A 13,645-nucleotide genomic window follows, 5' to 3' on the forward strand; every position below is an offset into this window, starting at 1 on the left:
TTTTTAAAGTACTGTATTCATCTGCGGAAAGAAGCTATATCAGTAAGCCAAATTAATACCGAACTTCAGATTTCATGAACTATGTTCATGAAGAGGCAAAAATCTGATTGTGGTTAAGAATCCAGGCTCTGGAGTCAGGCCTGACTTGGTTGGCTGGCTTGTCACTTGCTGCTTGGCACCCTTGCACTGTAAGTGCCACGAGAACAAGGCAGCGCCATTCTTACTCACTGTATCCGTAATGCTTGGCATATAGGAGGTGCTCAATAGTTGAGAATGACTAAATAAAGGTTTCTCGGAGGGTGTATAGCATGAAGATTAAGAGCAAGGTTCTGAAGTCAGAAAGATCTTGGTTTGAATCCTGATTCCTTGATGTACTACCTGTGTGTCCTTCAGCAGATTAGTTAAGCTTTCCATCTTTAAGTTTCAGTGTTCTCATCATCAGGTTGAGTAATGATTGATTCTGTCTACCTCATTGGGTTATTCTGAGGATTAATGTGAAAATGCATACCCAGCACAGTGTCTATGCACATTAAGCCCTCACTGAGTATAACCCCTTAGCTATAAAACTGGGGATGCTGTACTGACTTCACAGAGTAGTTATATTAAATGAGCTTAAGTATATGTAGTACTGATCATAGGACCTATAAAAATTCAGTAGATGATTACTGCTAATATCAGTGGCAGTGTTTTGTGGTAAGTTTATGACATTGTATGTTATATAAATCATCGGTCTGAATTATTCTTTTATCTAATTGATTTGATCTTGTGGTTTTGCTAATTTTAACTGATTGCCTCCAATATTGGGCTTTTTGGGGAAAATGAACTGATTTTTTAATATGAATTTGTGAAACATTTTTATCAAGGTAGAGTGGTAAGCCTCTAGTAAAACCCCGGGGTACTAACTATACGTGCCATCACTGTGGAACAGCAGCAACAAATTAGACTCTAATAAGTCTATTATAAATGGAGGAGTGAAGAAACAATAAAGGTCAGCTTCTATTATAACAAGCTCCATGGAGTATGGAGATTTATTACTGCGCTGAAATTTTACTGGGAAAGGTAGAAACTACATTTATAGCCAGCCGCAGTTCTATGTAAGAATCGACAGCCCTGATTTTCCTGTTGAAGTTAATCAGCAGAGGACGTGACTCAGCAAATACAGGTACCCCCGAAGCCACTACCTTGACCCCTGCTGCCGTCACATTTACTACTACTGTTCGCTCCGTGTATTTGAATACTTTCTACCTGCTGGGCACTTGTCAAAGTTGTTTATAACCACCTCTTATCCTTTCTACAGTTTTCTGCATGAAGTAGTAATACTATTTTATAGGTAAGGAAATTGAGATTTAAAGAAGCCAAGGAACTTGGCCTTAGTCAAGCAAGTAAGTTAAAATGAGTCAACTGCAGTGCTCTTGATCATTATACTATATTGCCTCCCTAACAAAACATAGTGCTTCTTTTCTGATAAAGTTTATTTCATAGATACTCATTTTTGCTATCCACCAAGAATAAAAAGGAAGAGGTCTTGTTTTCAGGGATCTCAGTTTGAGTCTGTGGATCAGTATTGAGCTGAAATATTCTTTGACAGTGTCCTGATCAGTGGCTTTTATTCAGTTGCCCTGTCTCAGCTTGGGAGAAGAGTGGGATGTGAGAACAGTAAGTAATTGAGTGGTGCAGATAAGGACTCTGCTTCTGCCTCTCATCTCTCCTCTCAAGATATTCTAGGGTTGGGCATAGAGCCTGGAATAGGAAACATGAGTAAATGATAGATGAGGTACAAAGATTCCTGAGGTTTTCTGACATGAAGAATTTTGGACTCTGTGGAATTCTTTGAGTATTTGACTTTTTAAAATCCTCTTTCTTTCCTTGCCTTTCCTTTCTTTCCTTGTTGTTTAGTTTGTGGGTTAACTTGCAGAAGTTTTTTTGATACTAGCAAACTGGCAAGACTTAGGAGACGTGGCTTCCTCATTCCAATACAGGGGAATGAGGAAGCTCTTCTGGACCCACATGGCTCCTGACACACCAGGGAGGGACTAGCAGGCTTACCTTCAGTGTGTTTAGAGTTCACTTGTTCATGTGATCAGAGTTTATTCTTTAGCTATTTTTCTATAAATTATTTTAGTGTGTTGGTTTTATGAACAGCGCTTACTACTATATTTGAATAAGCTGGGAAGTCATAAGACTGACAGCAAAGCATTGAGTTATTTGAACATGTAATTTTACCTCTCCTTGGATTTTAAATAATATAAATGGTTTTATAATTAGTGGTCGTGGGTTTTGCAGATAGGACTTAGAAAATCTTCAGCTAAAGAAATGTATAGTTCTTTTCTAAGTTATTTTAAGAATAATATAATACATGTTTCATCTTTTCAATTATAGCCTTTAAATCTACAAGACAGCAACCCTCTCGAAATGTTGCTACCAAGAATTATTCAGAGGTAAGGAAAACAGTTTTGTATTTGTATTTTGCTAATGTACGTTCCCTACCTTATGAATTGTCAACTCTTTGATTTACAAAGTAAATTAAAGAAGAAAAATTATGGAATTTTAAAGCTGGAGAAGCTTTACTAGTTATCTTTTCTGAGGGTTTCTAGGATTTGGTTTTGTTTTAGGTTTTTTCTTTCATTCTTTTTAAAAATAATAGAGATTCACTTCATTAGTAGTCCATAATTGTTATATATACAGTAATATTTTTAAGGATAATAGTGTTGAACTAAAAGGGCCATGCGTGGAATACTAATATTGAAAGTGTTTCTCAGAGGGGCACAGTTTATTTATTTATTTTTTTTGAGACAAAGTCTATGTCACCCTGCATAGAGTACTGTGGCATCACAGCTCACAGCAACCTCCAACTCTCGGGGTTAAGTGATTCTCTTGCCGCAGTCTCCCAAGTAGCTGGGACTACAGGCACCTGGCTATTTTTTGGTTGTAGTGTCGTTGTTTGGCAGACCCAGGCAGGGTTCGAACCCACCATCTCCGGTGTGAGTGGCCGGCACCCTAGCCGCTGAGCTACAGTCGCCGAGCCAGAGGAGCACTATTGATATTGTGGATCAGGTAACTCTTTGTTGTGGGGACTGTCCTACATTGTGAGATGTTTAGCAGCATCCTTGGCCCTGGTGCTGTTTGTTCAGTACTTTGTTCCTGGTTTCATCCTCATCTGCACTTTAGCTAGATGAAGACTTAGGAAATGTGCTTATTAAGTATCATGATAATACAAAATGTGCAGAAGTAGTTAGTATTTTGAATGATAGAATTGAGACTCAGAAATCTTTATTGAATCTTAATAGTAACAAACGGTATTTAACAAGGATAAATGTAACAGAAAGATACCTAGTACATTCTGTTACCTCATCTAAAGTTGGAGGTGGAACACTGATGGTCTGACATGCTGTCAAAACTCAAGAAGGAGATAGCAGGGCACAGTCTGTACGTAAGCCTGGGTGAGTCATTCACCAGTCTAACTGTGTGTTCCTTTAGGTAGCCATGGTCCTGGGATGGCCAGGAGAGAAGTGAGCTAAGACATGTAATAGAAAATAATATTTGTGAATGAAGAGAGATACTGGAGGATGCTCAGGCTGAGCTTCAGTCGTAATAGTTGCTGCTAACTTGGTTTCTACCTCCTTTTTGTGACTTTTTTGTATATTTAAAAAAAACACACACACTTTGAGATTCAATTATTTAACTCATTTTTATTTGGATGTTCCATTCCCAGAAAAACTATTTGTTACTTTGTGTCCCACCCCTCCCCCCAGGTGATTGAGGTGGATGAATCAGATGAGGAAGATGACATTTTTCCTACCACTTCAAAGACAGATCAAAGGTAGGTGCAGTGACTTCCTACAAAAAGAATCATCTGAAAAAATTTAAAATTTTCCAGAATTTTACAGTTACATGTCTTTCTATGCTGGGTGCCTCAAGAATGAGCCAGTGGCCCAGGGCACAGACATCACTTTGAAGGTGGTCAGGGAAGGCTTCTGAGGAGGCTGTATTAGGTTGAAGTTATAAGAAGAGTGACTTGGCTTTGCAAGAAGCATGGGAAAAAGCACATGCTGAGTCTTCTTGAGAAAGAAATGAGCTTCATGTAATTTAGGAGACAGTGATAAAAGCCTGGTGGAAAGGAGGTGGCCTGCGATGAAAATGGAGAGGAGAGGAAGGGGTAAATCCTGCTGCAGGGACAGGTGAGCATGTGAGGATTTTGAATTTTTATACTGCATATTATAAATGCATAGGGAAGCCAGGGGAGGATTTTGGGGGGGGGGGTGCAGAGATGTCTGATTTACATTATAAAGGATCCCTGTGGTTGCAGAAGGACCTACAAGTGCAAACAGGCTGACCTGAAAGGAGGTCCAGTGGGAGTCCAGCTGAGAGGCAATGGAGGCTGCATAGGCTGGTGGCAGGCGAAATGGGGGAAGAGATGCTTTGGGGGTATATTTTGAAAACAGGCATAACAAAACTTGGGGATGGGTTGAATTATTTGAAGTAAAGGAGAATAAGGAATCAAGATTGACTTTGAGGTTTTTTGCTTGAGCGTTCAGAATATGGCATATCTAGAGAGGGCATAGAAGAGGGGAGGAATAGGGGTTTGTAGTGTTCTCAGGCATATAATCAAAAGTTCTGAGTGGTGGCTCATGCCTGTAATCCTAGCACTCTGGGAGGCTGAGGCAGGTGGATCACTTGATCTCATGAGTTCAAGACCACCCTGAGCCAAGAGCGAGATCCTATCTGTACTGAAAAAAGAAAAAGTAGCTGGTGTTGTTGTAGGCGCCTGTAGTCCCAGTAACTTGAGAGGCTGAAGCAAGAGGATTACTCAACCCCAAAAGTTTGAGGTTGCTGTGAGCTATGATCATGCCAGGGCACTCTACTCAGGGTGACTGAGTGAGACTACCTCAATAAAAAAAATAAAAACAAAAAACTGCTTTAGAAGTGAAGTATAGAGTACCCGTGAAACTTACACGAAGGAGGGTTATATAGGTGATGGGGTATGTGAATCTGGAGCTTAACTGAGGGTTTGAAATGACATCTAGGTTTACCACTGGATAGCATAAAGATGGTACATAAAGCCATTGGGGTGGGTGGGATGACCTGGAAACACACAGAGAGGCAGGCTTGTGTTCCTGTCCTGTAGTTATAAACTTTAGAGTTGGGTAAAGTAGAAAAAGGAACAAGAAAGACATGAGAAAAATCCTAGAGAGTATAGAGTACGTGTAACTATAAGCTCTTACTGGCCTTTATAGGAGGAGTAAAAAAAAAAGAAATCCCAAGATAAGCACAGGTGCAAGTAGGTTTATATATTTTGTGTTAGATAGTTGAAGGTGTTCTTTTAGTCCATGAACATTTACTTGAATTTCTCAGGCTCATTTATGTATGTAAAATAGGACTCCGGCTATTAGAAACCTAACTCAAATTTGCTGAGGGAAAAGGAGATATATTGAAAGAATATCAGGATACCTTAGGTTCTAGAAGGAAGTGAAACCCTTTTCTAGTCCTTTTTGGTTGTTCTTTCTTTCCTTTACAAATTAAAGCACTCACCAACAAATCTGGTCTAGCTTTCTTCGTTTTTTTCCAAGAGTGGATCAAGGAACTAATGAAAAATACTATTTTAGGATGTTAGACATATCTTTAAAGGTATTATAGAAAATACTTTTCATGATCATTCGGGTTGTTTACTTCTCAGCAGTATGAATGCTTACTGACTTCTTATTTAGACATGAGGTATTAGTGTAATAGTAAATGATGGTTGTTTAGCACTTTGTACCTGCCCAGCACTGTTCTAAGCACTTTGTGTATAAATGAGCTTGCGTGGTGCTCACAGAAGCCCCAGGAGATAGACAGACCTGTAACGCTGTCATCCCTATTTTACAGATGGAGAAAGTGAGGCATAGTGGACTAAGTGACTTACCTAAGGTCACCTAGGTACTCACACTTCTGCTCCCAAACGCCTCAGGGTTTTTGTTTGACATAGTAATGAAGCTCATGTAAGCAGTAAGAATCATTTAAATTTCAAGAAGCTGTTTAGAAATTGACAGAGTTGTGCTTCTAATGATGGCAACAGAATAACAATTTAGATTGTTTATGCGGAGTTTCTTAGTAATTTCTGGGTGTGTATGTTATTTCATTTATAATTTCAAGTATTTAAGCTCTGTCACTTAGGTGTGGATCTTGATAAATTTGTAGATCCTCTGCCTCTGAACCTTAGTTACTCTTAAGCAGGCGTCCTCAAATTATAGCCCACAGGCCACATGCAGCCTGCCTAGGACATTTATCCGGCCCGCCAGGTGTTTTTGCCACCGCTGCCTGTCCTGCTTAGCAGCTGACTCATCCCGGGGCCCACAGTATGGCCCTCCAACGGTCTGAGGGACAGTGAACTGGCCCCCTGTTTAAAAAATTTGAGGACCCCTGCCTTCAGGTTTGCCTGACAGATCCCCTTTTCCCTTACTTTTGTGTATAAGGATCTGTAAATTTTGCTGTTTACTTCTGATGTGAGATCTCTTAATTCTTATCTTCTTTGTCTAGACAAGACATTTGGACATACTTCTTTTGCTGTAATAACATCCCAAAACATGTTAATAAAACTGTAGACAAAGAATTCTACTACAAAGAACTGCTATTATTTAAGACAGGGATCAGCAAACTCTTTCTTAAAAGCCTAAACAGTAAATTTTTTAGGCTTTGCAGGCCAGGATGCAAAACTGTGCATATTATATTATGTAGGTAGGTACTTGAAGAACCATTTAAAATGTAGCCACTTCAAAATGTGAAAACTATTTGAGACCCTGTCTCAAAAAAAAAAAAAAATGAGGTGGCAGGCTAGGAAATTTAAAATTCTTATCAATAAAAAAAATTAGGAATTTACTATAAGTAAACTTCATAAGAGTAGAAATCATAATTTTCTTGCTGAGATGTGAATTGAAAATATTTAAGTGTTCTCACAATTTTCAGAAGTAGATGGTAGTGGATACATTTTAATATCTGGTAGGAACTATAGTAATTTAATCTTTTTGTAGTACTTAACATGTGACAGGCACTGTTCTAAGTGTTAAGCATATTAACACATTTAATCTTTAAAAAACTATTATCCTCATTTTACAGATGAGGAAATTGAGGCACAGAAAAATTAAATAACTTTAACAAGAGCACATAGTGAGTAAATGGCAGACCTATAATTCAGACTTGGTCCCATTAAGTTTTGACTTTTTCCTATGTAGATTGAAGGGAATTGTGTGCTATTTTTGTTCATGGCTACTACTAGATTGAAAAACACATGCATAGGACATTTGATAGATCCTGTGGTTCATCATTTTCTTTTTTTTTTTTGGCCTTAGGTGCTCCAGTGTGTCATCCAGCAAATCTATGTCCCAGAGCCAAATAGCCAAAGGGGTTGATTTTGAATCAGATGAGGTAATAAAATAATAATGTTAAATTTCAATTAATTTTTAACTTTGTAAAATTTAAATAAGGACTACCTGCTTGTTTCTAAAAATTATCTTAAAAATAGTTTCTTTGCTAGTCTTTCTTTGAACTATAGTTAATGGAAAGGGTCTACCAGTAACATCTGTTGAGTGCCTGTCAAGGTTATTACCTCAGGTATAAAAGGCCTGCAAGTTTTTAAAATGTGATTTTCACTCAGCTCTCTTTTAATTTGCCCAGTTAACAGTAGAGGGTCAGAATTTTTTTTTTTTTTTTGCTTTTGCCATTCATATTTGGAGGAATGATGATGCTGCTGTCCCCAGAGCTTTTAATAGTTCTATAGTGGAGTATTTATTGAGTACTCACTGTGCGCTTGACGCGCATCTTACATGAGACGGTGCCTGGTGATTGTCACAGCACAGAGGCACTCGGGCGTTGACTGGAGCGCCCTCTGTAGGAGATGTGGCGGAAACCGCAAACGGTCGTCTAGACCAGACAACCATCAAATCTCTGGCTGCATGAGGAGGAATAGGAGGCAGGCTAATCATAACTTGCCTCTTGCCATTTTCATTTGTTGTTTCAATGAAGTTGAATTAAAGCTGCATGAACGAAGGAAGCTGGCCTTTTCCTTTCCTCCATGGCTGCCATTTGAAGGGCCTTTGGCAGTTTTTATTGAATTGCTTGGAGATGTTTCTCTTAGGCTATCAATCCCTTCCTTTTTTTTTTTTTTAAAGATTGTTAATTGTGGTAAAAACACATAACATAAAACTTAACCATCTTAACCATTTTTAAAAAAACATATTCACTTTTAATATGTTTAGGGGTACAAGTTGAATTCCACTACATGTATATATTGTCTAGTGGTAGAGTCGGTAGAGTCTGTGTACATTTCACCCCATAGGCTGAATTTTCATTCCTCACTCCCTTATTTCCCCTGTCGTGAGTCTCCAGTGTCCATTGTACCACTCTTGTGACCTTGTGTAGTCGTAGTTTACCTCTCATTTACAAATGAGAACTTGTGGCATTTGTTTTTTTGTTCCTGAGTTATTCACTTAGGATAATGGGTTCCAGTTCCATCCAAGTTGCTGCAAAAGACATTATTTCATTCTTTCTTATTGCTAAGTAATACTCCATGGCACATATATGCACCCCATTTTCCTAATCCACTCATCAGTTGATGGGCACTTAGGTTGATTCCACATCTTTGTTTATTGTGCTCTGATAAACATAGGAGTACAGGTGTCTCTTTGATGTAATGGCTTCTTTTCTACTGAGTAGATACAGTAGGTTTGCAGGATCAAATGGTAGATTTACTTTTGGTTATTTGAGAAATCTCTGTGTTGATCTCCATAGGGGTTATACTAATTTATAGTCCACCAGTAGTGTATGTGTGTAACTGTTCCCTTTGTACCACATCTGTGCCAACTTATGTTTGTTTTCAACTTTTTAATAATGGCCATTCTACTTGAAGTAGATCTTAACCATTTTAAGTGCACAATTCAGGAGTAGTTAAGTGTGTCTATGATGTTGTAAAACAGATCGTCAGAACTTTTTGTTTTACAAAACTAAAACTCTGTACCACTTAAATAAGTCTTCATTCCCCTCTTTCTCCAGCCCCTGGCAGCCACTATTGTACTTTCTCTTTCTGTGAATTTGCCTATTTTTGATAAAGATATTCTATCATGCAGGATATGTCTTTTGTGACTGGTTTATTTCATGTAGTACAGTGTCCTCAACCTTTATCCGTGTTGCAACACATAACTCAGCCCCTTTCATTTTGCGCTTCAGCTGCTGTGGTTGTCTTCCCTAAATCTCAGCTGTGATTTTAAACAGCTTGAGAGGTTTCACCACAACTCAGGCTGTGAAGAAAAATAGCAATAGGAGCTCAATCTACCATTAATACTAATGTCTTGCTAGAGGAGGGAAGCTAGCAGTTAGTGACTCATCCAAAGCATCTAGATACATATTACAGTTAAAAATCTACTAGCTTATGTTGCCAGCAAAGAAAAACTATTAGCAAGTTTCTATTAGACTTCTAGTAAATCCAAACTGGTTCATTAAAGTTCTGCCTTTCATAATAGCAAATGAATCAGTAAATGAAAGTGAATTTGTATTTTTTCAGTGCATCCATTTCTCACCAGAAATGGTTAACTTAGCTGACGTTTGAATGTGTTAAACCTAACATCAAATAGTAGTTTCTTTTATTAATGTCCTAAAAGGAACATAAATCAAAAATTGGTAAACAAATTTGCTTGATCTTCTGAATATTTAATTACTGAATACATAAGAATCACTTGTATCTTATCCTCATTGAATTATACACCTTGGGCTTACCTGAGGGTTGTTAGTTGTTTTCCTTCTCTTTCATCAAATTCTTAGGCAATAGTTAATATTTCTGTTTATGCTTGCCATGCAACACTGGATCTCTTAAATTTTCCATCTACTTCTTTTTCCAAAAAACTGTTGGAAAGATTGCTTTACTAGGTTGCTTTTTGCATTAATCTAAGAGTTGACTTCTAGCATTAAATGAGTAATGGTAAGTAAGAGTGATAGCTGCTTCTGAGGTAATTTCCCCAGAACAGCAGATGTACCAGAATGAAATGTAAAAGAAAAAAACCTATCAAAAAGCAAACATGATGACTTGAGGAATTATTTTTTCCTCACATAACCACACCTCATCTGCTATTATTAATGCCAATAATTGAGGGAATTGTATATGGTATATGTTATAGGTGTAGAGATATACACATGCATAACAGGTAAGATTTTTATGTATTTATTTTACTTATTTAAAATATGGTACACTTCACAAGTTTGCATGTCATCCTTGCACAGGGGCCGCTAGTCATCTCTGTATCGTTCCAGTTTTAGTATATGTGCTGCTGAAGCGAGCGCTAAGATTTTATTTTTAATGCTCACTAAGAATTTAAATGGACTTATATATTTTGCATTTATAAAGAAAATGGAAAAATGGAGTTTACCTTGTATGTAAGAAGAAGGTGACTCTGATCAATATTGATTTGCCCATAAGAACTTCTGTCTTATTTCAGTGAAGTGTGGAATAGTCACTAACATAACATTTATATGTCATTTCAGGATGATGATGATGATCCTTTTATGAACACTAGTTCTTTAAGAAGAAACAGAAGATAATATATTAAATGTCACTTAGAAATTTTTAAGATAAAGGAAAAATTAGAACATTGCAAGCTAAGAATTTACAACTGAAAAATTTTAAAGTATTGCTTTTCATGGAAGCAGTTGAAAAAGTTGTATTTAACAGAAAAATTCATGTTTCCTGAATAAATTCATTATTTTATGAATATAAATGATATTCATTTATATTTTTGAATATCATTTCCTGAACATGACTCCATTACTTTAGGAATTTCCCAGCTCAAGAACATCTGTATACCATCAGTTTTTATTTTTTAATCTGAAAGGCATAGTAAAGAGCTTTGTTTAAATATCATTCTTAAATAAGGATTAAAATAAATCTACCATTTTATGTTTCTTTTTCATGATCATGGACTATGTCAGTATTTTAATGTGGTTACATTTAGCCAAAGTTGAGGGAAAGAGCTTTAAAAATTTAACCTTTTCATAATTGTAATACTTTCCTAAAGCTTTTTGATTTCTTGAAAGTGAAACAATCTATGTGAAACTGTGCCTAAGCTCACTATTTGTTATTAAGTATGTGTTTTTTCTGTGCTTGTTATAAGACTTTGAATGATTAGAAGTACCTCTTAGTTTTATTAATAATAGAAATAAGTTTTTATTAAAAATAACATTCTGTTAGAATTACCAAGTTCTTTATTCCAATTGTAACAAAGACTTTAAAAGATTATATTCACATTGAGTTGTAGTAATTCTCTGTTACACTTTATCATTAAGATTCTCTCTCATGAATGTATTATACCTATTTCTAGGAGAAAAAGGGCAAAAAAATTTTTAACTATCTTCTTGAAAATATTGTTCTTTTTTAGGTAGAATGGTGAGTTGAACTTGGGTTATATTAGAAGACTGAAATATAACTAATGTGGAATATCAACACCAAGATTTTTCATTAATAATATCATAACTTTGGTTTATGTGAAATATTTCCAAATAGACAGTTCTAGAAATCTTAGTAACTTGTGTTAAGTTTTTATTTTATTACTTGTTTTAAAGGTGAAATAAGAATTTGACTTTGTTATATTTAAATTAAATAATCCCACTCTTCTCTTTAACACTGTAAAAGACCCATGAGAGTATTCCTTCTTTCACTCTTAAAAGACTGTAACTTAAGGAAGTTACAGAGATCTTGGCAGTACAGTGTTTCTTTGTAGGTAGAAACAAACTCTTGACTGAACAATCCTCATGACCTACCTGAATGTGTCAAATTATAAGAGACAGACCTTTGGTTAGTGGCTGTTTCTATATTAAACACCTTTGAAGTGGCCTAAGTCAAAAATTTCTAGATAACATTCTAATGGCTTAAAAAAATTTTTCTGTACTTAATTTTAGCATAAAGGTTATTTTAGCAGGTAGCATTAACTCAGTAAAAAGCATTGCCCTGTGAAGTACTCTCAGGCAGATCTGCCCCCAACTTGATGTACTTTATATCTAGTATTCCCAGTATTGGAACAAAGCAGAGGTTAAATCGGGGTAAGCATTATATCCGTGATGGAATGGAAGCTGTGAGAGGAGGCAGCTTCTAGGAGACGCAGTTGTACTTCTGCAGGTGCACGCTGGCTCAGACTGGGCTACCAGCCCTGTCAGCTATGAGCTCTTCTTCTTCTCTATGAGTTATGAGCTCTTATAAATGTATCTGTTGGGGGCGCCTCGGTGAGGGTAATAGGGAGGAGGTGGTCTTCGAAGTATCCTGACAGCCTTCTGGGAAAAAGGAACAAGGCTTTCTCCCTTTAAAACAAATTGCTCTAGGTTTAAAGAGTGGTACTAAGTGTTATGTGGTTAGCTGCTAAGGAAGAGAGGGTGAAAATCTCTCCAACTAAGGCAAGTCATTGTTCAGAGTGTCCGTCTTTTTTTTTTTTTTTTTCCTCTTACATTGGAAGAGTAAGAGTTGTCTTGGCTACATATTAAATACACAAGCACTAATGAAAATTGATTAGCAAAAAAAAACAAGGTCCGTACATACTTTTCATGCTATCTGGCACTACAGGTCAGATAAAAAGGTCCTCACAAAATCAGTTGCAGACTGTGGGCGCAGGTTGGACAACCCTGGCTGCATATCAAGCCCTGGAAGTAAGGTAAATAAAACATAAAAGGGAAAATCTTTTTGATTAAATATTATTCCATGGGTAATGTGCCATATATCCTTGATAGTTTATATTGGTGGGGGCAAAATCTATTGGTTTTTTTCTTCTGACCAGTTTCAGACCTGTTGGTCTGGATGTATAGATGTCTTTAGATGATTCCAGAGCCCTGCATTTGCCCTTGGAGGCTTTGAGAGAGCAGGGATGAAAACATGCTGAGGAGAACCTCTGAAGGGAATCCTTGTGTTGCTTACCAAACAAGACATCTCTTTGTGGTGTTTTATTTCCTGTCATAACAATACAGCAGTGCATTTACAAAATTAAGAATGCATTTAGTTCTAGGAAATTCTAAGAAATACAATTTAGTGCTTAAAAAATTTAAGTATTGAGACATGTGACTTTTAACTCAGGTACATATAAAAACCTTTTTTCTAAACATTTAAAATTGTAAAATACAATAAATACAGAAAAGTCACACAGTTTAATAAATAATCATAAAGTGAGCACTTGTGGAACTGCTATCCTGGTCAGGAAATAAAACATTACAGGGCCTCCGAAACCTACCAAATTGTTCTTTCCTCTGTGGTCAGCTAGCCCTGACTTCTGTCATTTAAAAGCTCTTTATTTTTGCCACAAGGTGGTGCTTCTACCATTAGATGCAGTTAGGATGATGCAACTACAAATCTGAAATGAAGGAGTTAGTGTAGCTGCAGTGTGTTCAGGACCTATGCGGTAATAGCAAACCTGTGCAGTAATGTCATAATTAGCTTTCTAATCATGTAAATTACATATGTATTTTAACTGGTTTAGCCTATTACTATGGAAATTATCCATTTGATAAATTTTGCATATAAAAACTCAAGAAGAAATGTCTTAATAAAGAGAAAAATCCTTTATTAGAAAAATTGAGTGGGAAAAAAAGTCTCCCAGTATCAAATTTTTCTTTGGAAATGTGTATTTAAAAGCGCCTTTCTCTAAAACCA

General features: G+C 36.7%; 1 protein-coding gene and 1 non-coding gene across 4 annotated transcripts in view; one reads left to right on the forward strand and one right to left on the reverse strand.

Moving 5' to 3' along the window:
• MRE11 (MRE11 homolog, double strand break repair nuclease) overlaps window positions 1-10,652 on the forward strand; it is a 65,671-nt gene extending 55,019 nt beyond the window's left edge. For all 3 annotated transcript variants that reach the window (XM_023511455.1, XM_012814190.2, XM_023511460.1), the window contains exons 17-20: window positions 2,380-2,438; window positions 3,753-3,820; window positions 7,323-7,398; window positions 10,504-10,652. In XM_023511455.1, coding sequence (XP_023367223.1) covers window positions 2,380-2,438; window positions 3,753-3,820; window positions 7,323-7,398; window positions 10,504-10,560 — 260 coding nt within the window. In that variant the 3' untranslated portion in view covers window positions 10,561-10,652. The remainder of the gene's footprint in view (window positions 1-2,379; window positions 2,439-3,752; window positions 3,821-7,322; window positions 7,399-10,503) is intronic.
• Window positions 10,198-10,302, reverse strand: LOC111724534. The gene has a single exon (XR_002772824.1). It is a non-coding gene; the product is annotated as a U6 spliceosomal RNA (small nuclear RNA).
• Window positions 10,653-13,645: the final 2,993 nt, after the last annotated feature.

The sequence above is a fragment of the Otolemur garnettii genome, unplaced genomic scaffold (assembly GCF_000181295.1).
Source record: "Otolemur garnettii isolate 467f Iridium unplaced genomic scaffold, OtoGar3 scaffold00001, whole genome shotgun sequence".
NCBI lineage: Eukaryota > Metazoa > Chordata > Mammalia > Primates > Galagidae > Otolemur > Otolemur garnettii.